This window comes from Haemorhous mexicanus, chromosome Z (assembly GCF_027477595.1).
Source record: "Haemorhous mexicanus isolate bHaeMex1 chromosome Z, bHaeMex1.pri, whole genome shotgun sequence".
Classification (NCBI taxonomy): domain Eukaryota; kingdom Metazoa; phylum Chordata; class Aves; order Passeriformes; family Fringillidae; genus Haemorhous; species Haemorhous mexicanus.
In genome coordinates this window covers 3,917,467-3,941,709 of record NC_082381.1, presented here as the reverse complement: position 1 = coordinate 3,941,709, position 24,243 = coordinate 3,917,467, and the positions used below count along the sequence as shown (strand labels likewise).

Sequence of the window (24,243 nt, the reverse complement as noted above, 5' to 3'; positions counted from 1 at the left end):
TTTCCTAGGAGGAGAAGCCCTCTTCATTTTCTCTTTTTCCAGCCAGCAAAGATGCCTCTGTACTACTTTTCTGGCTCTTATCATGCAATGAAAGGGATTCTGAACCCTTTCTGGTTTCCATTGTGTCAGCAGGAGTTGCAAAGGTCTTGCTGGCTCGTTTCTTCTTTTCTATTTTAGAGCTTTCAAGAAGTAAAATCTGCATTTGCAGAGACAATGTTGCTCATTAAAAGAGCCAGGAAAGAATATCAAATACATAGCCATATTCTATTCTGTTGAATTGGCCCATTTCAATCTGGTTGGAGTGACTTAGAATGACATTGCCGACAAAGCTGATGATTTCCTTTTAGCAGATGTGGTTATAGATCTAAGGAGAAATGGGGTTATAATTGATGGGTAATAGCCTGTCCGTCATGCTTCTCTCTTGCCACAGGTTACAAGACCAAGAACCATCTCTCCCCTGCCTCCCTCTGCTCCTGGAGAAGAAGCCAAAGATGAGGAAGCTGAGCAAGTCAAATGGAAGCGTCCAGCTGTGGTCACACCACAGGCTGTTCATTCCAAGAGAGTAAGTGCCCATTCTGTGATGCTGTCTTTAGAGCAAAGCAGAGGTGCAAGTTTCTGAGCAGCCAGCACTTGCTGTTGCTGACTGAGGATGCTGACTGCTGGAGTCCTGCAGGATGTAGGCATTTCCTGAAGGCAGTGACAGCAAGAAATTGGCCTATGAGCTGTAATGCTGGGGCACTGAAGAGCCCGGGGTTGCAGCTGAGCTTCTGGCTGTTTGGCTCACAGAAGCTCCATCTCTGGGCTTCTGCGGTGTTATGGCCAAGGGCGAATGTGGTAGTGCTGGAGGTCAAAAGGCTCTTTTGGTTTGTTTTCCCTTTTTGGAAAGGTGTCTTTGGCTTGTGGAATTGTTCTTCAGATTTTTTGAGTCGTTCTTCACTGGTAGAGTCTCTGTTGGCCCAGCTGCCTTTTGGCTTTTGCTCAGGTTCAAGGAAATGTTTCTGCTGTCCTTGAAGCTGTGGCAGGCCTTTCTTGTTGCATGTAGCCAAAGAAAGGAACCGCGCAGTGTCGAAGCCTCCTTGTTAGGCAAACAGCAGAAGGGGCAACTCTCTGTTGATCACTTTTGGGCTGAAGTCTGCAGCTTTGGCAATTGCATTGGTACCTGCAGTGGGGGTGAAGCTGCAAGTCCTTGACAGCTGTCTTGTGTTGCTCAGAAGAGGAAGGCCATCTTGAAATGGTGGATGCTGTATTTGAAGTCAAACAAGCAACGTTGTGGATGGGGAGCTGTGTGGGTCAAAAGGAGGCAGGGTTGCTGCAGGTCTGGAGAAGCTGCAGATGAAGCAGACTGTGGCCCGGTGGCCAAGAAGGCCAAGGGCATCATGGCCTGTGTCAGCAGCAGTGGGGCAGCAGGAGCAGGGCAGTGAGCGTCGCCCTGTGCTGGGCAGCGCTGCGGCCACAGCTGGAGTGCTGTGTGCAGCTGTGGGCCCCTGGGAAGCAGAAAGTGTTTGAGGGGCAGGAGAGTTTGCAGAGAAGGCCACAGGATAAGTTAGTTAGTGGAGCACAAGGCCAGTGAGGAGCTGAGGGAGCTTTAGCCTTAACCACTGAAACCTTGTGAGGGACCTTCAGTATCTCCTCTGTGCATTCAAATATTTTACCTACTTTTGGAATTGGCTTTCTTCTCCTTATTTTATTGTGATTTTTTTGCTTTGCCTAGAGGAAGTGTCTTGTTCATTTTCTTTTTCTCCCAACTAAACTGCTTTTCCTCTTTATTTCCTGCCATTTTACAGTACTCGGACTGCTACAATTTTTTATTCCAAAGTGTCACTTCTCGTGAATGCAGTATATTTTCGCATGAGAACACACCGTTTGGTACAGGGATGTTGATGCAGAAGAAGCTTTTGTGGCTCCAGGCCTTCCAGCATCCCTTTGAACTTAAGAGTGCCTGTGACTTTCTGTAGGCAAGGAAATCAATGTGTGTTTTCTTTGGGAATTGAGCAGGAGATCAATGCCCTTGCATTCCAGCTGCTCCTCAGAGATCAGAGGAGCTGGTAGGGGCTGGCCTTTATTTCTTTTTATTGCTTCCAGCCACTTTAGCACCATCAGTATTGTCGAGTCCAAGAGAAGAACTTGCTCAAGCACAGATGCACAAAGAGTGCATTTCCCAGTGCAATGCTCTGGGTCTGATCACTTTCCATAAGGACCTGCACACTCCAGATTCCCCAAGAGTGTGCTTTATTGAGCAACTGGAGAGCAATCTCAGGATTGCTGCTGAGCGGGGCACTGGCTACCAAGTTTTGATGTGTGTAGCAACAGAGAGGTCAGAAAATAGAGATTATAGTATAGAGATCTGTCTGTCTATCTATCTATCTATCTATCTATCTATCTATCTATCTATCTATCTATCTATGTAACATTTACATAATTGAATCTTCCCGGCTCTGGTCCAAGGCAGTTGGAGGTGCAAAGGTCACCTAAAGCATCCCTTTCAGGAGAGAATTAGAGACACATTCCCTCCACCGATTCTGAGCAGGCAGAGATGTTTCCCCCTCCAGATAGGATGTTTTTTTCCCCCCTCAAAGTTGTTTTCCTCCTCTGGCCTCTTCTGCCCTGAAGTCTCCAGTTAACTTTTTAGATTGCTGCCTGTCCTAGAGAGGTGGAACAATTCCACGTTTAGCTGGTGTTCAGTGACTCTGGTCATACATGCCATGCATTACATGACACATGGTTTCCTTCACTGGCCTCCCCAGGGCTGTTTAAGTGCATTCGTTAATGGGGCCTTAGCAGAGTCTCTTTTACTGCTGGTCAGAATTCTCAGTTGACAGCAGAGGGAGAAGAAACACCTTGGTTCTCTTCCATATACTGAGGTGGCCATCGAGGCTCTCTGACCTCCATCAGAGATCTGTGCATGCATCCTCATCTTGTGAATGACCAGGTTTTCTAACAAGAGTGTAGATGTCAGAAAGGCAGGAATGCTGGTGCAGGCCTGAAAAGAGCATGAACTCCAGAAGTGTGTCTCACAAGGGGTGAGCTCACACAGGAAACCACCTGCAGAGCCAGGATGGAGCTGTGCGACAGGGCGGGCTGACAGTCACTACTGAAAGACAAACAGGACATGGCAGAAGAAGAGGGAGGCCCTCACCAGACCCTTGAGTAATGCCACACCTTCCCTGTCAGCTGCCTGAGAGGCTGTTGGAGCTTCTGTCCCAGGTGGCCTCTAAATGTAGGGCCAGGGTCACTTTGGAATCTGTGCTTCCCCACGGGCAGAGAATGACCCAGTAGAGCAGCACAGTGCTTTGGGAACATGAGAGCCCATCAGTCCTTGAGTCTTGGCCCACAAAGGTTGTATGGAAAGTTAAAACCCATCTTCTCTTGCTTTCTGTGCAGGCCTTTCTAGAGAAAGAGCAGGAGCAAACTGCTTCATCAGAGATGCCACGCCCGTCTCAGGGAGAGCTGTTCCCAGCCCGAGAGCAGGAAGAGCAGCACAGGCAGCAGGTGGAAGAGCCAGAGGAGAATGGCCAGGTAAGCCTGACTGGCCAAGTGACAGCAGGAAGGGCAGGAAGAGGGGCATAAAACGGAGCTCTTGGGACTGAGGAGGCCAGGAGTCCCACAGGCACTGGAAGCACAGAGCCTTGGAATCTGCAGAGAACAGCACTGGGACAGGAGGGTTACATTGGAAACAGATGTGGGTAGGGAAGCAGAAAGAAGTGGCTGAATAAATGTGATTTTGAGGCTGCAAGAGGAGAAAGCTGAGCTTGATGGCAGCTCCCAGTCACTTGCTCTGCACTTGTGTGTACAGAACATCAAGGCAGAGCCACAAGCAGAGCTGCCCGAAGCTCAGAGTGACATCATGGCATTGAAGAGAAAGAACAAGGATGACATGAGAAGAGTTCAAGAGGAGAATCTCAATCAGCAGAGGGGCGATCAACAGAACCAGGTGAGTGAAAGAGTGGCAGCCACTCCACTCATGAAACATCCTCTCCCTTCTTGTTTACTGACTAACAAGGACCATGTGCAGGCAGAGCTGCAGGATTCGGAGGCTAGCAACAAGGTAAGGGAGAAGAGGCTGGAGGAAGAAATTAAAATCATCAGAGATAAAGCTAATCGCCTCTCTCAGTCTCTACAAAAGCAAGTGAGTGAAAGAGGGATAGCCACTGCAGTCACCAAACCGGTGGTTTCTGCCCTTCTTGCCTTTCTAGTACAGAGCAGCAGGGAGTGGGGTGATGCCTCTGAGTGCCATCCTGCTGTCGTGTGTATTACAGTCACTCTGAAGGACATTTCCTGGTGTGTTGAATCCCCACTGCTGCCCTGGATGGTTGGACTTGTCCTTTGGCCTTTTGGCCAGCAGTCATCTAAATTGATTCCTGCTTGCCTGTTCTGCTCTCCTTGTTTCTTGAGGTGTTTTTACAGGGGAACATGGTGACCCAGATGGAGGATTGAAGCAAGCTGTCTGTATCCCCTGTCAATCTGTTCTTTCCCTTTCCTCACAGTCGGTGACTCCTGGCTGACAGGGACAAGCTGTAGTCTCTGACTGCTTTGTTCTGTTTGATTTGAGGTGCAAGTGTTGACACCTCACCGGGCAGCCTGCAAAGACTTCCAGCGAATGTCTGGCAATGAAGGGCCCCAAGTTTGGCATGAGGCACAGGAACAGTGCCCACCAGAATTGCTACAGGACCAGCACATCATGGGCTCTGAACCTGCTGCCGCATCAGCATTACCTCGAGGAAGCCCTTCTGTCAAACCTGGGAACTCGAGCTCGGGCAGTTCCTTCGTCTCTCCAAAACAGCAGACTGAGAAGGGGTACCTGGAGATGCTGGGTACGTCTGGTGTGTTTCTTGTCTGAGGGACAGTGTGTTGTGTGCAGGTGTCAGCACAGCTGTACCGAATGCTCCTCCTGAGTTTGGTGTCACAGGGCCATTTAGGACTCCCCAGAGGAAGTGCTGTGCTCCAGGGCAGCGAGAGAGCGCTCTGGGTGTTCCTGCTGCCTCTGAGGGCACCTGGGACTGGCTTGGGTTTGTTGAGCTTCCCTCTCTGCTAAAGGCTGAAGCAGGGATTGTTCTTGGATCAGCAGAAGGCTGTGACCTAGCAAATAATCCAGGCAATTCCTGTCTGTTAGTGGCCAAACTGAATGGAATTTTCAGCTTCCTAAATCCTCCTTAGACTCCTGACTTCCAACCAGTCATCAGAGCAAAAAAACCTCACAGAAATTGACTGGTTTTGGATTTTTGTCTTTTTGGCTGGGTTTTTTTTTTTGGTGGGGTGTTTTTGTGTTGTTTTTTGTGGGAGCCTTTTGTTTTTTGTTTTTGTGAGGGTTTTTTGTGGTGTTTTGGGGTTTTTTGTTGTTGACTTGTGGGTTTTTTTGCTGGAGTTGGTTTTTCTCCATCCTGAAGGAGCCCTTCTTCCCCACATCTTGTTGATGCCTATTTTGTGACTTACTGTTACCACTACTACATCTGCAGTTTATTTTCATGAGAATGCTGTATTTTTGTCAATAAGAACTACTTTTGAAAGAACATCAGGTTACAGGACAAATAGAGAGCAGGAGGTGTTTTCCATGTGCCCCCAAAGAAAAAAACAGATACTTTTATAACAACCTGTATTTATTCTTCTAGTTTTATGCTTATCAAGATGTGTCCAAGAGACACATCTAAGTGATGTGATCAGATTAACTGGAGGCATTTCTCAGGAGAGAGCCTCCAGCCCACCCACGGTATAGTCCTCAGATCCATGGCACTTTGTCATACCTGATACCCACTCTTTCCCATGACTGTTGCAATCCTACCCATTGGCCAAAGCCCTGCTCAGATCAGTCTCTAGGAAAACACATCAAGTCCTTTGTGATTCTGCAGCACAACCCAATGAGTCTGCTTCTTGCCCGTAAGAGCTGCCAGTGCTGTGCTCTCAGATAAGACCTGGTGGGGCTGAGACCAGAGCCCCGTGGATTCTGTGTCTACCATCACCTGTTGGGACAAAAAGGGCATTGATCTGCACCTCAGTGTGGCTGATCTCAAAGCCCATCCTGTTGTGTCCTGAATGGGGGCAACAACTTGTATGGGGCTCAGGCTGGCTGTGGCTTCTTCTCACTGCTTGTCAGTGCTCATGCTTGGGCTTTGCCAGACTTGTTGTGCTGGCTGCCCTCTCCCGGAGGGCTGGTGGGACTGCAGAGGCTGGAGCCTTCCTTAGCTGGGAGAGGGGCACCTTTGAGCTCAGCCTGCTCATAAACAGGTGAGGGTCCTGATGCTGAAAGCCTTGTTGGGATTGGTAATAGCATGAGCTGCTCTGGTTTACAAATGGAAAGGAATTCTTTTGGCAAACTGCTGAAAGGTGGAGAAGATGTCCTTCTCTCCTGGAAATGCATCTCCCTGTGCTTTGTTTCCTGTCAAGAGAACTCTACAAAGGATTGTACAAAATCAGTCTCTCAGCCGTCTGCACTGCAGGGCTGCCTGTCCTATTGACGTTGGATGTTGTTACCCAGCTGACCACAAAGGGCTCAGAGCACCAGACAGTGGGGCTGCCCTTTGTATCTCCTGGAAGCTGGGATCTCTGCTTTAAAGTCAGCATCTTGCATTTTGTTTCCCTCAGGGAGAATGGTGAATACGGAAAATCCTGCAATGAACTACACTGAAAAGGAACATATTGGCAGTGGGTGAGTCCAACCGCAGTTACTCCTGCACAACCATGGGCCAGGTGTTTTTCTGGTGGAATGTCTATCCAGCGTGAAGTCAGGCCAGCTGCAAACATGTTCACACACTGGGGACAGATTCTCCCATCTCTCGGTGCTGCTCCGAATTTGTGTGTGTGCTCAGAAGGCATTGTCAGACACACCTCCATGCTGCCGAGGTCTTGCCTGCATCAAGGAACAGGACCTGGAAGATATCCTTGTCTCTCAAGTGTGGGACAGCTCTGTGTTAATTTCTTTAGCATTTTTGTATGTCTCAAAATCATACTGCCCCACTAATGAAAAAAGAAGAAACTTGCTTGCCAGAAAGAGCAACCTACCCCCTATCAAAGCTGTGAGATAACAGTTCCCAGGAACATTTCTTTCCCCTGGTTTGTGGAAGGAAACACTCTATGGTCAGGATAGGAACCCACCATTTAGAAAGTGAAACGCAAGAGGAAAGAATAAACTCCCTTTAGAAGTTGAACCCCAGCGCTTCATGAACAGGCCCAGTGCCCATGCACTTGAGAAGAGCATACATCATCTGCCTTCTGGCAGAGCCCTCCTGCATCCTGCAGCTTTTAGGTATTTACAGCAGAGATCTCCTAAATGGGCTAACTTTCACTCTAGGAGCTAAACAGCTTCTCCTTTCTCTGCTTCTGTTTCATTGCTAGGAGTTTTGGTCATGTGGTTAGAGCACTCAACAATGCCACAGGAGGAGAGGTAAATGTCAACAGCCCCTGCAGACTCTGATGCTCTTGAGGGCCTTCCCCTCTGGGGGGTGGGAGCTGTGGCTGGAGCTTTGGGTAGAGCTGTGCTGAAAAGGCACAAGAAGCACAGACTGGTGCCAGCCCATGAAATACGTTTGGGACTTTGTCCTCCTCAGCTGCCGAAGAAAGGCACGGAGGGCAGCGGTTCCTTTCAGAGAAGGAGGCGCTCACTCGCTCTTCGTTGCCAAAATAAAGGTGGTGCCTTAGAGCACCTCCCTGCTCTTTGGGGCTACAGCTTCAGAGTCCTGAATTCTCATTTCTGGCTGCCAGCAAATACATCTGAAAGTTACTGGGAGTTCCTTAGCCACCTGCAGTGTGCACTTGGGAACTGCACGTAGGGAGAGATCTGCAAGGTGTCCCTAAAAGCCCTAAGCCCTGCCCACAGCCCAAGATGTATCCACCGAGTATTAAGGCATAGATTACTTCTTCTGAATCCCATACAAAGCAGCAGAGAGTATGGTCAGAGGTTTGGGGGTGATAGCTGAGACACCACTGTTTCCAAGTGGACAAGGCAAGATGTCAGTGGCCCCATGTGTTCTGGAACTGCCCCCAAGGAAGCAGAGAAATGGGCTGTTGGAATGTCAGCTCCTAATTACTGCAGTGCCTAATCACAAGGCAGTTTGGCACAGCTCAGCTGTGTCATTGCAAAATCACTTGCTCCATGTGTGTTGTGGTCTCATGCCACCAGCTTCTCAGGTTACTGATTTTCAATGTCATTTTAGGTGGCCATAAAGAAAATAAATCTTCAAGGACTGCAGAGGAAGCAACTAACAGTTAATGAAATCATGATCATGAAGAGGAATAGGAGTCCCAGTGTTGTGAATTATTTAGACAGGTGAGAGGTCATGGTCTTATCCCATGGATGTGCATTTACATACAGCAAACATGAGAGGTTAAAAACCCACTTTGGTCAGTGGCAGGAAGTAGAGCTGTTCATTATTACTTATTAATATTTCTCTATTCATCTCCAATGGATTAGAAGAGAGTGCATCTTGTTTGCATGGGTTTTCCCTGGAACGCTTGAAAATTATTCCAAAATTATTCAGAACCTGGATCAGCTGTATCTTCTTAAGTCAGTATCCTCAAAATTCGCTGCCTTCCCATTTTTTGGGATTGATTTTTTAAAGTTTCTTAAATGCTAATGAACCATCCTAAAGTGGATTTCCCTTAGATCGTTGCCCCTCTTTGCCATGGTCATGCATGCCAGGAAGACTACGTGCTTATTTCCAGGAACACCAGGTGTGAAAGGCTTTTTATCTGGGCTGTTACTAAACTGCACTTTTCACTTGCTGCCCATCTAAGACATCTCCTTTTTCACAGCAGTGCCTTTCTCCTCCAGACTGCACAGATTGTAAACAATGCACAGCTGAGAGGGAATGTCTATTCCTTTGATTCTGTCCTAGTCCCAAAGGGACCTGGAAACAAGAAACCCGGAAGTAAAAAATCAATGTAGCCATGCATGTTCATCTCCACACCCTTGTTTCCTTCTTTCAGCTATCTTCTGGGTGAGGAACTCTGGCTGGTTTTAGAGTACATGGACGGAGGCGCCCTGAGTGATGTCATCAGTGAGACCTTCCTGTCTGAAGAGCAGATGGCAGCCATCAGTCGGGAGGTCAGCAATCCCATCTGTGCTTCCGAGGGCTTGGGCAGGATTGTCTGGGAAACAGGGGCTCAGAGCTGGAGTGATTTCATGTGCCAGACTTTGTTTCTGTGTGGCTGGTATGCTATGGGCAAGTAAAAGCATCTCAAGTGAAACGCCTGCCAGTGCCACTGCACTCACTGTACTCAGTTCTTGTACTCTTATTTCCTGCTGTTGTACTCTAGCTCTGCCTCTTGTATTTGCTGTTCTCCATCTTCCTAAACTTTTGCCTGTCTTCACTGCATTCCTTGCCTGTGACAGCAAAGGTGCTCGTGGCAGGATTTGAAACGAACAGCAAAGAAAAAAGAGAGACTCGTTTTGCTCAGTCCTCAGCTAAAAAGGAGTGCAGCTAAAATGCTGTTTGCTTCTGAGCACATGCACTGCAGCAGCAGTCATCCTGGCTGGTTTGCAGGGGACAGTCTACTAGAGCAGGTGCTGCTGCTCTTTTAAAAAGCTGACATGCCTTTCCTTAGAAAGGTCTTGCTCTTCAAGTGCTGGAGCAGCAAGCTCTTCCTCTCAATGACACTGTGTTCTGCCACTACTCCCCTTTCCCCTGGAGAGGGAATCTTTTAGATTCTTTGTTTCCTTTCCTGTGTGATGAAATGACATCACTAATTTTTGCCCTCCTCTCTCTGTTTTCTCTCTCAGTGCCTGCGAGGACTGGATTTTCTTCACTCGAACCACATCATCCACCGAGATGTGAAGAGCGACAACATCCTTCTCAGAACAGACGGCTCTGTCAAGCTAGGTCGGTATGTTCTTGGTCAGGTGCAGCGTTCCAGGGATGGGGGCTGTGAGGCTGCTTTGAGTGATGGCCAGCTCCCCAGAAATGGAGCTGGTGGTAGTACAGGGGCACTCGCTGTGAGCTGGTGACAGGGTTGACACATGTACAGAGGTATGACAAGGAACCAGCAGTCAAGAGTGGCGTTGCTCTGTGAGCGTCCCTTCCAGAGGGAGGGAACTACAAGTCTAAAGCTTCCAAAGAACAAAAGCCACTGCTGGAAGCAGTGAAAAAACGGGGCGCTTTTTAAAGTCACCAATGCCAGGACATTCAGCAGCACATTTCCAAACTTCTGCTGGGGAATTCTTTTGTTAGTTTCCTAATTGCACAGAATTAAAATCAAACCAGTATTTTGCTTTCTCCTCAGCTGATTTTGGCCTCTCTACTCAGCTCACCCCTGAGCAGAATAGACGGTGCACGTTAGCCGGGACTCCTTGGTGGATGGCGCCTGAAGTGGTGACAGGTCAACCATATGGCCCCAAAGTGGACATATGGTCTTTTGGAATTGTGGGAATTGAAATGGTAGAACGAGAACCTCCTTACTGCAACCAAAGTCCTGCCTCGGTAAGGAGCAAATACTCTCTGATCCCGCTGTCTTTCTCACCTGCCCCATGTCCTGCGTGCCATTGGACAAAACCCCATTGCCATCTGCTGGAACTACTTCCACCAAGGTCCCCTCCTAAGAATGTCCCTGCAACACATCAGCATCTGCTGTAGTTTTGGTTGCATCAGGTGGGGGAACTCAAGCCTTGCCACATGCAAACAAACTCCATTCTCAGGCAACACTTGCCTTTGGGTTATAAGTGGTTCCACTTCTTTTGTCTGTGGAGATGGCCCCAGTAACAGGAAACAAGCATCTTAGAATTGCTATTATCTTTCCAGAAGTGAAAGAAGGAAACCCAAATCCAAGAAAGTTTCCAAAACTGTGGTTTTTAGAGAAGAACATAACCCACGGTGCAGTTTCTTCTCACTGGGAAACATGCCTGAAACCTGGGCATGAAGGTGTGAAGGCCACAGGGTCTCTTCTGCTTCTTGTGCAGTGCTGCTGAAACACTGAGAGACCATGTTTCTCTCCTAGCCCAAGCCAAGTTCTCCACGTCGCCAAGCTCTCCACATCCCCAGACAGAGCCTGGGGATGTGGAGAGCCTGCCAAAACCTGCCAGTGTTTCCTGGCACTTTCTGGGATGAGCCAATCATTAATATATTGACTTGAGGAGCCAAATAAGCAGAGGGTGACCATAGGGATGGCACCTCTTCTTCTTTTGACCATGACAATTTTTTCTTTTCCACATAATGGGAAGCAGAATTTTTCAGACTGCTGAGGGACAGAGCTGCAGGTGGCTCCTGTGTGCCCAAGCAGGCATTTTCATCCCAATACATTTGCGCAGGCATCTTAATGACTCTGTGTTGAATATGAGATTGTAAATGTTTGTTTCCTTACCTGGGGATAAACAGATGGATTTCCTTTCTTCCAATTAATATTGTTTTCAAGAACAACACAAAAAGCTTGATGAGTTCTATGGCACGAGTGCTTAAGGGACCAACAAGCACTGCAGAGATACCTTTCATCTACTAATCCTTGAAAATTAGTTATCATAGCAAAGTCCCTTTTTCAAAAAGCCTCTCAAGCTGGTGTGAATCCTCAGAGATGCAAATGTGCTTTTGCTGATGTAGTTCCCACTACCTAGGTCAGTCAATGAAATCAGCTGCCAAGGCAAGATCTGTGGGACGGTGGAAAAGCTGTGGTTGCATCGGGGTTTGGGGTTTTGGTTGGTAAAGGAAAGTCATCTCTGGGTCTCTGCCAGGGCAGAAACTGTCACTGAAGAAGAGAGGTTAAACAAAGACATGTGGCAGAGCACCTAGAGATGTGAAAGCAGCAGGGCGAGCCTCGTGTTTCCTTCTTCTGCAGGCTCAACGCCTTATAGCCACAGTAGGGACCCCAAAGCTGCGACATCCCAAGCTCCTCTCAGCTTTGCTGCGTGACTTCCTGAGCTGCTGCCTTCAGAAAGACGAGGAGGAGCGCTGGTCTGCCATGGAGCTCCTGCAGGTAAAGTGTGAAGGGGCTGCAGGTGAAACAGGGTCTGAGGGATGGGCTCCTCCTCGACTGAAGTCCAAGGCATCAGATGAGCCCCCTTCCTTCTCACCTCCACTCTTGGTGCTCTACAAATGAAAATGGTGAGGAATCCTAGACTGGGCTGGGCTGGCAGGGTCCTGTAAAGGTCCTCTGGTCCAAGTGTCTTGCAATGAGCAGGGACATCTTTAAAGAGATCAGGTTGCTCAGAGCCCTTTGCCACCTGACCTGGAATGGTTCCAGGGAGGGGGCACCTACAAGCTCTTGGGACATCTGTGCCAGGGTGGCACCATGCTCTGAGTAGACAAGTTCTTCCTTAGACCTGCTCTGATAAGATCTCCTTTGTGTTTAAAAATATTCGCCCACATCCTATTCTAACTGGACCTGTAAAAAAAGGTGTCCCCCACTTTCTTCAAAGACACTCTGAAGTCTTGGAAAGTAGCAAAAAAGTCTCCCTGGGCTTGTTCTTCATAAAACTGAATATCTCCACCTCTCTCTGCATTTCCTGAAAGGACAGGTCCTCTGTCCTCTGTTTCTGTTGCCCTCTTTTGTAATTTGGTTGGGTGTTCAGTTTTATCTAACGGCAAAAGAATTGAAGTAGAGCAATGAGGGTAAGGAGGCATGAAATGATGGTGAAGGAACCCAAGGAAGCCAGTCCTGGCCTAGCAGTCAGAGATTTGGCTGTGGGCAGGAGGGGCTGTGGGGGGCTCACTCTGAGCCTCTGAGGGGCCCTGGTTTGCTCTCCCCAGCCCACCCTTAGAGGTTTCTGGCACACAAACAGGGACAGCTGGGAGGGACTTGTCCCAGCCCCATCTGCTGCCTGGCATGCTCAAGCAGACGGGAACTGCCCCAGGGTCACTGCCAGGTTTTGGCAGAATGGGAACTGCAGGACCCAGTGCCACTGGGCTGGCCCTGCTGGGAAGGAAGGTGCCATCCAGCACAGGAGGGGCATGGCATGGAAAGGTAGACGCTGCTCTATCCCCCTGTGGAAATCAGCACGGTGCCTGTCTTTCAAAGGCAGGGGCCTACGTGAGTCATTGGAGTATCCTGAGAGGAAGAAACCCCAGGGACAGAAAGCACCATTTCTAGAGTACTGGCAGGGCAAAAATCCCAGAGAGATGAAGCCATCACAATAAAGAGATGGGTGGCATTCTGGGCCAGGTTTGCCTGTGATGGCAAGGTCCTGCACATGACAACTGGAGAGCTGATGGTCCCATTGTTCTACTTTCTGGGTCTTTTTATGACCCAGAGGAATCCTGATTGAGTCTGTGAAGCACTGAGCTTGGAAAGTCCTGGTTCACTGTTCTTTGTTGTTTTGGTTTTTTGGTTTTTTCCCTATGGACAGCATCCATTTGTGACTTCAGCCAAGCCAGCATCTATCCTGTCACAACTGATCAACTCAGTCAAGAAGAGGAAGAAGAATTAGGAGACGAGAAAGTTACACTCATGTCAAGATGTTATCTCCAAAGGCAATTTACAGTAGCATTGTAGAGTAGAATTCTAGAGTAGGACTGTTGAAGAGTTTTGTACATTAGGATTATAGATTAGGATTATAGAAGAGGATTATATATAAGGATTAATTCAATAAAGTAATTCAATAAAGTTTCTGAAACTTCAACTCATTTGGAAGATTTCCTCTCCTTCTGACCCCTTCAGAAAACTTCCTTCTGAATTACTAGTTGTTTTTTACTGGTGCTAAGTCACACAAATGGCTTCTTTAGTATGGTTTGTAAATGGAAAAGGCTCGTCTTCATTCATTCTCTCCAGACCATACTGCCTTTGGAATATGGCCCGCTGGCTGGTTTTTGCCTAACTTTGGTATTTCTAGTTGAGGCAGAAAGGGCAATGGCATTTGCAGGAAAAAACCAAAGGAGCGGGGCAGCCCAAACACCCTGTGCAGATGCAGGCATTGAGCTGTGACTCGAGAGCATTTGGGTTCCTGCCACTTGGAATTGGATCCCTAAATGCAATGTCTTTGGCAGAAGGAGAGCCTTACTCAAGTGAGAAAGCAGAAAGATCAGAGAGGGGGCTCGGGAAGGTCTCCTGTGGCGCAGAGCTGTCAGCAGCGCCTGTGAGGTGCGAGCGGGCCCGGCCTTGCGGAGCCCCAGCAGAGCCCCGGCAGAGGCCGGAGCAGCCTGAGCCTCGGCAGAGGCAGGCTGGAAGGAGGCCCAGGTAGCTGCAAAGGGCAGCAGCCGGGCCCTGGGTGCCTCTTCCTGGGAGCAGGCGAATCCTCGGCTCTCAGAGCCCGGCTGGCAGCTGGCTGCTCCCGAGGGGAAGCGCAGCCGTGCTGGGCACAGCCCGGACTGGAGGCATTGGTCTGGAGTGTGCCCAGGAGCAGAGCAAGGCGAAGGGCAGCCCAGGGCCGCTGGGCTGGCTGAGGGTTCCTCCTCTTCTGTCGCCTGCTCTGTAACTCCTGGGAAAGGTCAGCAGTGTGTGCAGCACTCTGGGCACCGGGGGAGTGAGCCGGGCTGCTCGGCAGGCTGGAGCACAGGGCAGCCTCCTTCAGGCCCGGCACTTCTGCCAGGGGAAGCGAGGCCGGCGGGAGGCAGTGACAGCTTGGCAGGTCACATCTGCAGGAGCCAGTGCCTCACGCAGCTCTGGGAGGAAGCGCCTGCAATCCTGCAGTTCTGCACCGAGCCAGAGCAAAGGGGTGAGATGCAGAGTGTTTTGCAGAAATATTCAGGGCCACCAGGCCAGCCTGCTTTGTGCTGTCTGGCGCACAGCAAGCGCTGTGCAATGCAGCTCTGAGCTGCTGGGAGAGAGGGAATCGGGCATGTGCCTGAGAGTTTTGCTTGAGGAGTGAACTGATTTGGAAGGGAGTGCGGAATAATTTCAGTAGGCAGTTGAAATAAATAAGGCAAGAGATCCTTCTCCTCTTTAATGCCTTTATTAAAAATCAGGTTGGGTGGGGAGAACCCACGGGTCTCACACATGCCACCACTGCTCCCAGTGGCACGGAGGAGGAAAAGTGCAGCTTTGTCCGCTGGTCTGCAGGCAGAGCTGGGGCTTCCATCCTCAGGGGAGTACCAGGACATTGCCCAGTTTTTCAGTTTGACATTCGAGGTCCTCTTTCTAGCCGATGTCTTTTAGGTTAGGGTGAAAGGTAAAAAGGGTCTTAGCGGATACTGGTTTCTGTTCCTCACATCTAGACATCACTTCAATCTCTCAATTCCATGGTGGCTCGTTTTTTTTAGGGGTTTTTCCTGCCAGGTTTGGTGTGGGGTTTCCTCATTTGCATACCAGCCCGATGTCACCTCCTCCTCACAACCCCGGGTGCCATTTTCCAGGTAGCAGCAGGGTGATACTCGACGAAGGGGATTTCTAACCATCAACAGCAGGTAATTAAAGAAAAACTATTAACAACAGGTGATTACAACATGAAATTATTAACAGCAAATAGTTACAACTCCAACTTGGCAGCAATTGGTTTAACTTGTGAACTCTGCAACCTTTAAAAACAATGGACAGCTTTTCTCCTCATAACAGCAATCTGTGTTTTCTTCATTAATTTCTGAAAGAAAGTCACAATGTGTTGCACACAGGTAGGGGTATTAGAAAAGAAAGGCCTTCTAAAATCAGGCCTTGCTCTGCTAACTTCCCAGCTGGCCTGTTACGTCTTCTACGTGCAGCCAGTTAACTTCCCATGGGGAAAGTCCTAGGAATGAGTGCAGCTAGCACAACAAGCTATTGTGCTAAGAAATCTGTTTGCATCTCTAATAAACAAGAACTCTGTCTCATGAACGTCCACAAAGGAAAAATGTAATCACCTGAGTAAGAGTGAGTCTTCAAAAGAGAGAGTCTTAGCATGTACACACCAAAACACCTTCTAAGCAATGAATTGTGTGGCAAGAAAACTACCAGCCAGTTGGAGTTGAACGTGAGGTCTGTGAAAATGGTATAAAAATGAGTTATGTGAATAAAGAATTGGCTTTCTCTGCATGAACAAACGGAGTCCCAGCTGCTTTATTGACACAGCAATGTGGCTTCTCTCAGCAAGAGCATTTGCAGGGTGTATTGATGAAATGCTTGTGTTTGCTTCCCAGAATAGGAGGGCGAGGCGTTAAGTGTAACAAATAGGGTTTCATCTTGTCAATTCCTTTAGCTTTAACAGGCAGTGCTGAACCCTGTATTCCCTCACTGCAGTGCTTACTGTGTGCATGTGGCTATCTTGGCCTTGAGAATAAAGAAAGTGGTCCTGCTAAGAAGGTAGCTGGAATGCATTCAACATTCAAAGGGAAGAAAGTGTTTAGGAGGCTCTTGACCACCAAAGGAGAATTTGAGGAATGGGATATTTCCCTAACGACTGTGTCAGGAACCAGAGTCGTGTCTGAGGCCCTGCCGTATTTGATCCATGTTTGAGCAGGTTGACAAGACAATGAAGAAAATTGTATTGTTTAATAGGTGGCAACTTGACCCTTGGAAGAGAAACAATGTGTTGGTCAATCGGTGGGCAGTCAAGCTTTGAAAAAAGGGGAACAATGTTTAATGGAGCCCTTGGTGGCAGGGAGTCATGGAGTCATCATGGCCTCATCTCACAGCCAGCCATGTATGAGCTAATGCCGTAACTGGGAAAATTCCACTCCTGAGCAGGAGATACAAGCCTGGTTCTGGGGTAGAGGAGTGAGAAGGACGAGATTCACACGGTTTTGATCCAGGGGATGTCTTGCAAGTGCACTGCCTACCTGCTCCTGCCACCCAGCCCCACGCTCCATCTCCTTCTCCTGCTCAGCAGATTTTTGGGAATCAAGGGGTTGGTTGTCAGGACCCAGGACATCCCTCTGGTTGTCCTGAGCAGGCAAGACCCCTGCCAGGGGTCTCAGAGACCCGGGCACAGAGCCCAAAAATACCTGTGGTTGTGATTATGACCCGTGGAGCAAATTACCAACCATAGATGAATATCTGCAAGCCACAGTAAATTAAGTAGAATGATAGTGAATTTATCATGGGGTGAAACAGTAGATTTTGGGGTTTCTAGAATAGGGGTTCAGGGGGCAAGATGGAGGGATCTAGGCATGTCCTACCTTTCTCCTTCCTGGCCTCCATCTTCTGCTGGGATGTTGGCACATTTAGATTGGTTTAGAGTAGAAGCTCACTGTCTAACATAGGTGATAGGTATCGGAAAGTAATTGTAAACATTGTATGCATAGTTTTTAGCATAAAGACATAACACCACCCCGGGGGCAGGCAGAATGCCTGTGACTGTCTTGCTGAGCAGACCTTGGCAGGATAGGAGAAATAATTTTATAGATAAGATTCAATAAACAACCTCGAGACTGAGAAATGAAGAGCCCTGACTCCTTCTTCAAGCGCCAGGCTGAAAAAAGGGACTTTGCAACTTTTCTCGGGGTCACTCTGACAAGCTAGAGACTCCAACAGTTGGTATGTATTGTTTGCTACTGCAACTAATGGAATACATTTGCTTTACAACCCCAGTTGTGTCTTAGGTTCTTTTGTGCATGGGTCTCCTCCTGAACCTGTGGCAACGACCACCAGGGACCTACAGAACACTCCTACTCTGATGTCGATAAATTCTGAGAAGTGATTGAAATATGTCAATAAATTTGGGGTAATGTTTAGCCTAGGAGTTTCAGGAAACTATTGAATATGTCTTAGTTCCATGGATACAAACTAGTAGGTGTTATTGCTGGGTGTGCAGGGCTTAGGGAAGTGATTCCCTATGCTCCCAGCGCTAAAATAAAGTAATGCCTCCTTTCTAACCCTGAGCTGGCAGCAGGCATCAGGCCCTGCTTGGTAGCTTTCAACCTTTTCCAGCTGTTTCCTCTGGTTGATCTTTTTAGGCACCAAAGCTCCTTGCCATGGTTGGCCAGGGCGTGTGCAGAGTAATGCAGCCCCCACAAAGCCCTTGGTTTCCCTACAAGTTGCCAGTTGGACTACTTTCAAAGGGGAAGAAAGGCAGAGATATACATTCACAGGTGTCTGGGTAATATCCAATAAATGTGCAAATATGTGGGAGGATTTGTTAGGAATGATTTCATCTGTTATGCCCACAGTGCCTTCTCTTCTGGTTCTGTGCACTCTAGGTGAGTAATGAAATAGTTGGCTCTCACAGTTAAGAGATAGATGTTATGTGGGTGTTCAAATGCGAAGTGATGTTATTAGAAAATGTTCTCCCATAGTCCTCTTTCTTATCCCCCTTGTAATAGCCTTGGTAGTCAGGGCTTTTGGGGAGGGCTGGCTTGTGACCACGAGGCACGGCTTAATAACACCTGACCTCCAATCAAGATGTAAGAGGACAGCAGAGAAAGATTTGACAGACAAAACTTTGGGAGGGGCTAAGGGTATTAAACGCAGAGCATCCCTTTTGTAGATGAGCATGTGGCTGCTAGTCATGGAGACTCCCAGTGCTGGAATCTTTCCTTATTCAGTCCTTTGTTAAGGTTTAAGAAACCTTTAAAAAGTTAAAAACAAGGGTCGTTTCTCAGAAGTGCAATACTGTGGGCCATTTTCTTGGTCTGGTTTCCTTAGCTTGTGTCCCATCTGAGTGCTCAGTTGGGGTACAGGCTGTAGGTGCTTTGTGCACTCTTGGAGTTACTCTTGGATCCCTTGAAACAACAGGCTTTGGCCCACAAGGGGAATTTGTGCTGCTTTGTGATGGAGGAGAACTTCCCAGGCTGTTTTCTGTTTGCTGTAGGGAAGGTTGTTATTGCCTGGCATAAATTCACAGACCAACATAGAGTGTTTGCTTTGTGATGTCAGGGCATGGTTGCCACCTTGTCGTGGTGACATCAGAAGGTTGCCTTAGTGCATGGAAGGCCTGAGCGTCAGAGCAGCCCTAGAGCTTGCTCAGTGCAGTAGCATTCTCCTGGGTGAGGCATTTGTCAGTGAACACCTGTGCACTGACAAGAGCCTTGCTTTTTCTACTGTTGGAGCACAGCCTGCAAACTTGCAGAGCAGTGCTACAATGATTGAGCAACTTGCTCCTGCACTTTTTGGAGCATATGCTGTTACTTATTCTGTATATTTTGTGACTCACCTGGCACGTAAGTAGAGGTTTTCCATGGGTGTAACCAGAATGATGGCTTTGGTATGTCTTCCTGCTCTTTCTTAGTGACTGAGTTGATTTAGAAACAGAAAGAGCATTAGAATGCCACTGGTTTGGTAAAGCTCCTGTCAAAACACTCAGCTGAAAAATGAGTGTCTGTAGCCACAAGGGCAGCATTTGCAAGGGAACCTGCAGGGCTTCCGTTCCCTCCACAGGAGAGTTTGTGGCAGCAGAGTCTGTCATTTCCTCAGTTTGCTGGGACAAGCAAGACAGCTTTGAAAATGTAGACTGCTGGAGACGTTCTTGAAGGGCCTTCTAAAAACTCTGCAAATGTTCCCAGCATTCAGGGAAAGCTTCTTTCGTTCTACATTTCCTCATGAAAGGATTTGACTTTCTAAGTAATCCTTTACTGAGTGCAACAATAGTGATTTTCCCTTTGCAATGAAATGCAAACTCCAAAGCAGTGAGTGTCTGCTCCTTAACCCTGGAGCTGCTGCTGCGCTCTTCCACAATAGAACTGCCACAGCTCCAGGGGATCTTGGGGAAGCTTTTTTGTGCAACTGTTTCCAGCAAGTTAATGAGAATTAGTGCATGCAACTGATTAATTTAAAAAAGTACCTGAAGGAGAGGATTTTAGAAGATGTTTTATGTTTTTGGTAGAACAGGAGCATAGAGTGTTAAAGAAGACTTTGCATTTTCTTGGTCATCTTTGTATTCATTTACTGGCAAAACAGGCCAAGGTGTAGGCACAGCCAAGAATACTGTCCCAATCTCTTGCTGGCTGTGTGAATGAAACGTGTCTCCTGGAGGGAAGTTGTGAAACAGGAAATCATCTCTGTTGGGGTTGACTTCTTCTGTGCGATTCAGCAGCCCAAGCAGTTTTCTCACAGCATCTGGTTCATTTTCCCTTGCCCACTACAGGTCACGTGAAGCGTGTATTCAGTGGTGCTGATCGTGAGGTGAGTGAGAAAGGGAAATTTCATGTTCCTGGTCTTTAAGAATCGTAGAGCGAGCTGTCAGCAGGGCCAGTACCAGTAGAGTGTAGAGGGCCAGCTAGGGAGGCCAAAAGAAAATCCATTTTCACGCCTTCAACGAAAATAACAAAGGCATAAGTGGATATTTCCTAATTTGCATCTCAGAGCCCAGAAAAACTGCCAACTCAGTTTTGCAGAGAGAATGTTGCTTGCTGACGGCAGCCAGGGGGGAACACTGAACTGAGAGCAATTTCCCATAGAGTAGAATAGGCCCATTAAAATTTAGTCAGAGTGACTGACAATTCTATTCCTATCTATTTAATAACATCTCCTTAAAAGGTGCCGCTGTAGAAAAACAAGGCCATCCTAAAATGGTGGATGCTGTATTTTAAGTCAGATGGGCAGCTTTGTGCCTGGATGGCTGCATGGGCCAAAAAGGTGCCAAGGCTGCTGCAGGTCTGGAGAAGCTGCAGATGAGGCAGACTGTGGCCCGGTGGCCAGAAAGGCCAAGGGCATTGTGGCCTGTGTCAGCAGCAGGGGGGCAGCAGGAGCAGGGCAGTGAGCGTCGCTCTTTGCTGGGCAGCGCTGCGGCCACAGCTGGAATGCTGTGTGCAGCTGTGGGCCCCTGGGAAGCATAAAGTGATAGAGGAGCTGGTGCATGTGCAGAGAAGGCCTCGGGAGCTGGCAAGGGTGTGGAGCACAAGGCCAGTGAAGAGGTGCTGAGGGAGCTTTAGCCTGGACAAGGGGAGGCTCGTGAGGGACATTATAGCAGACTTCTATAGATGCCTACATGACAGTGCTCACCACAAGGGCTGTTTCCCATCCAAACAACCACTCTCTGCATCCAAGTGTTTTAGACATATGCGTAGCTGACGCTTCAATCTTGTTTTTTGTTGGTTTCCTCGGAGGACAAGCCATCGTCATTTTCTCATTTTCCAGACAGCAAAGATGCCTCTGCACTACTTTTTTGGCCCTTATAAAGCACAGAAAGGGATTCTGAACCCTTTCTGGTTTTCCATGTCTGCCGCAGCAGTCACAGAGACCTTGGTGGTTCTTTCTTACTTCTCCGTTTAAAAGCTTTCAACAATAGAAAGCTCAAATTTGCAGAGATGACCTACCTTGCTGATAGCAGACAGAGAAGAAATATCAAATTCTTAGCAGGATAATGCTCTGTTTATTTGGCCCATTTCAATTTGGTTGGTGTGACTTAGAATCCCATTGCTAACAAAGTGTATGAGTTCTCCTTTCAAGATGTGGTTGTAGATCCAAGGAGAAATGGGGTTATAAGTGAGAGGTAATGGCCTGTCCCTCATGCTTCTCTCTTACCACAGGTGACAGGACCAAGAACTGTCTCTCCTCTGGCTCTCTCTGCTCTTGCTGAAGAAGCCAGAGAGGAGGAAAATGAGGAAGAACAGGACAAGTGTCCACCTAGGGTCATATCACCGCCTACTCATACCAAAAGAGTAAGTGCCCATTCTGGGGGTTGCTGTCTTGAGTACAAGGCAAAGGTGCAAGTTTCTGAGCAGCCAGCACTTGCTGTTGCTGACTGAGGATGCTGAGTGCTGGAGTCCTGAAGGATGTAGGCATTTCCTGTAGGCAGTGACAGCAAGAAATTGGCCTTTGACCTGTCATGCTACGGCACTGAAGAGCATGGGCCTGTAACTGAGCTTCTGGCAGCTTTGCTGAGGGAAGCTCCATCTCTGGGCTTCTGCAGTGTTATGGCCAAGGGCGCACGTGGTAGTGCTGGAGATCAAAAGGCTCTTTTGGTTTGTTTTCCCATTTTGGAAAGGTGTCTTTGGCTTGTGGAATTGTTCTTCAGATTTTTTGAGTCGTTCTTCACTGGTAGAGTCTCTGTTGGCCCAGCTTTTGGCTTTTGCTCAGGTTCAAAGAGATGTTTGTGTTGTCCATGAAGCTGTGGGGAGCCATTCTTGTCTCAGGTGGCCAAAGAAAGGAACCGCGCGGTGTCGAAGCCTCCTTGTGAGGCAAACAGCAGAAGGGGCAACTCTCTATTAATCACTTTTGGGCTGAAGTCTGCAGCTTTGGCAATTGCATTGGTACCTGCAGTGGGGGTGAAGCTGCAAGTCCTTGACAGCTGTCTTGTGTTGCTCAGAAGAGGAAGGCCATCTTGAAATGGTGGATGCTGTATTTGTAGTCAAACAAGCAACGTTGTGGATGGGGAGCTCTGTGGGTCAAAAGGAGGCAGGGGTGCTGCAGGTCTGGAGAAGCTGCAGATGAAGCAGACTGTGGCCCGGTGGCCAAGAAGGCCAAGGGCATCGTGGCCTGTGTCAATGGCAGTGGGGGCAGCAGGAGCAGGGCAGTGAGCGTCGCCCTGTGCTTGGCAGAACTGCGGCCACAGCTGGAGGGCTGTGTGCAGCTGTGGGCCCCTTGGAAGCAGAAAGTGATAGAGGGGCTGGAGCGTGTGCAGAGAAGGCCACGGGAGCTAGGCAAAGAGGTGGAGCACAAGGCCTGTGAGGAGGTGCTGAAGGAGCTTTAGCCAGGAAATGGGGAGGCTCATGAGAGACATTCAAACAGACTTCCATAGATGCCTACCTGGCCATGCTCACCACAAGGGCTTTTTCCCTTATAAACATCCACTCTCTGCATCCAAGTGTTTTAGACACATGTAGAGCTGACTCTTCCATCTTATTGTTGGTTGCTTTCCTAGGAGGAGAACCCTTCTTGAGTTTCTAGTTTTCCAGCAATCATGGACGCTTCTGCACTATTTTCTGGCCCTTAACAATGCAATGAAAGAGAATCTGAACCCTTTCTGGTTTTCCACGTCTACCGCTGCTGTCGCAAAGGCCTTGCTGTCTCTTTCCTACTTTTCAGAGCTTTCAAGAACTATAAGCTGTGTTTTGCATAGACAATGTTGCTTGCTTATAGCAGACAGGAAGGAATATTGAATTCCTAGCGATGTACTCATCTGTTGAATTTGCCAATTTCAATCTGGTTGGAGTGACTTAGAATGCCTATGCCAACAGAGCTGATGAGTTCTCCTTAGCAGGTGTTGCTGTAGATGCGAGAGGAAGTCAAGTTATAAGCCCTAGGTAACGGCTTAACCCTATGATTCCCTCTTGCCACAGGTGACAAGACCAAGAGCTGTCTTTCCTCTGGCTCTCTCTCCAATTGCTGAAGAAGCCAAGGAGGAGGAAGATGAGCAAGCAAAACTGAAGCGTCCAGCTGTGGTCACATCACCGCCTGCTCGGACCAAAAGAGTAAGTGCCCATTCTGGGGGTGCTGTCTTGAGTGCAAGGCAGAGGTGCAAGTTTCTGAGCATCCAGCACTTGCTGTTGCTGGCTGAGGATGCTGAGTGCTGGAGTCCTGCACGACGTAGCCATTTCCTGTGGGCAGTGACAACAAGAAATTGGCCTATGAGCTGTCGTGCTAGGGCACTGAAGAGCTTGGAGCTGCGGCTGAGCTTCTGGCTGCTTGGCTCAGGGAAGCTCCATCTCTGGGCTTCTGCAGTGTTATAGCCAAGGCCGCACGTGTTAGTGCTGGAGGTCAAAAGGCTCTGTTGGGTTTTGTTTCCTCGTTTTGGAAAGGTGTCTTTGGCTTGTGGAAGTGTTCTGCAGTTTTCTTGAGTGGTTCCTCACTTGTAGAGTCTTTGTTGACCCAGCTGCCTTCTGGCTTTTGCTCAGGTTCAAGGAGATGTTTGTGTTGTCCATGAAGCTGTGGGGAGCCAATCTTGTGTGTGGCCAAAGAAAGGAACCAAGGAGTTGCGAAGCCTCCTTGTGAGGCAAACAGCAGAAGGGGCAACTCTCTGTTGATCACTTTTGGGCTGAAGTCTGCAGCTTTGGCATGTGCCTTGGAGGCCGGAGAGGGGGTGAAGCTGCAAGTCCTTGACAGCTGTCTTGTGTTGCTCAGAAGAGGAAGGCCATCTTGAAATGGTGAATGCTGTATTTGAAGTCAAACAAGCAACTTTTTAGATAAGGAGCTGTGTGGGTCAGAAGGAGGCAGGGTTGCTGCAGGTCTGGAGAAGCTGCAGATGAAGCAGACTGTGGCCTGGTGGCCAAGAAGGCCAAGGGCATCGTGGCCTGTGTCGGCAGCAGTGGGGGCAGCAGGAGCAGGGCAGTGAGCGTCGCCCTGTGCTTGGCAGCACTGCGGCCACAGCTGGAGTGCTGTGTGCAGCTGTGGGCCCCTGGGAAGCAGAAAGTGATAGAGGGGCTGGAGCGTGCGCAGAGAAGGCCACGGGAGCTAGGCAAGGAGGTGGAGCACAAGGCCTGTGAGGAGGTGCTGAAGGAGCTTTAGCCAGGAAATGGGGAGGCTCATGAGGGACATTCAAACAGACTTCCATAGATGCCTACCTGGCCATGCTCACCACAAGGGCTTTTTCCCTTATAAACATCCACTCTC

General features: G+C 48.6%; 2 protein-coding genes across 2 annotated transcripts in view; both read left to right on the top strand.

The window, feature by feature from the left end:
• Positions 1-4,502, top strand: part of LOC132342044 (serine/threonine-protein kinase PAK 1-like) — a 38,099-nt gene extending 33,597 nt beyond the window's left edge. The window contains exons 9-12 of the mRNA XM_059874229.1: positions 431-562; positions 3,794-3,931; positions 4,013-4,126; positions 4,485-4,502. Of these exons, the coding sequence (XP_059730212.1) occupies positions 431-562; positions 3,794-3,931; positions 4,013-4,126; positions 4,485-4,502 (402 nt within the window). The remainder of the gene's footprint in view (positions 1-430; positions 563-3,793; positions 3,932-4,012; positions 4,127-4,484) is intronic.
• Positions 4,503-4,678: 176 nt separating this feature from the next.
• The window catches only part of LOC132342043 (serine/threonine-protein kinase PAK 1-like), a 36,567-nt gene continuing 17,002 nt past the window's right edge, over positions 4,679-24,243 (top strand). The window contains exons 1-7 of the mRNA XM_059874228.1: positions 4,679-4,811; positions 4,859-4,872; positions 8,145-8,257; positions 8,917-9,034; positions 9,710-9,809; positions 10,210-10,406; positions 11,752-11,889. Coding sequence (XP_059730211.1) covers positions 4,679-4,811; positions 4,859-4,872; positions 8,145-8,257; positions 8,917-9,034; positions 9,710-9,809; positions 10,210-10,406; positions 11,752-11,889 — 813 coding nt within the window. The remainder of the gene's footprint in view (positions 4,812-4,858; positions 4,873-8,144; positions 8,258-8,916; positions 9,035-9,709; positions 9,810-10,209; positions 10,407-11,751; positions 11,890-24,243) is intronic.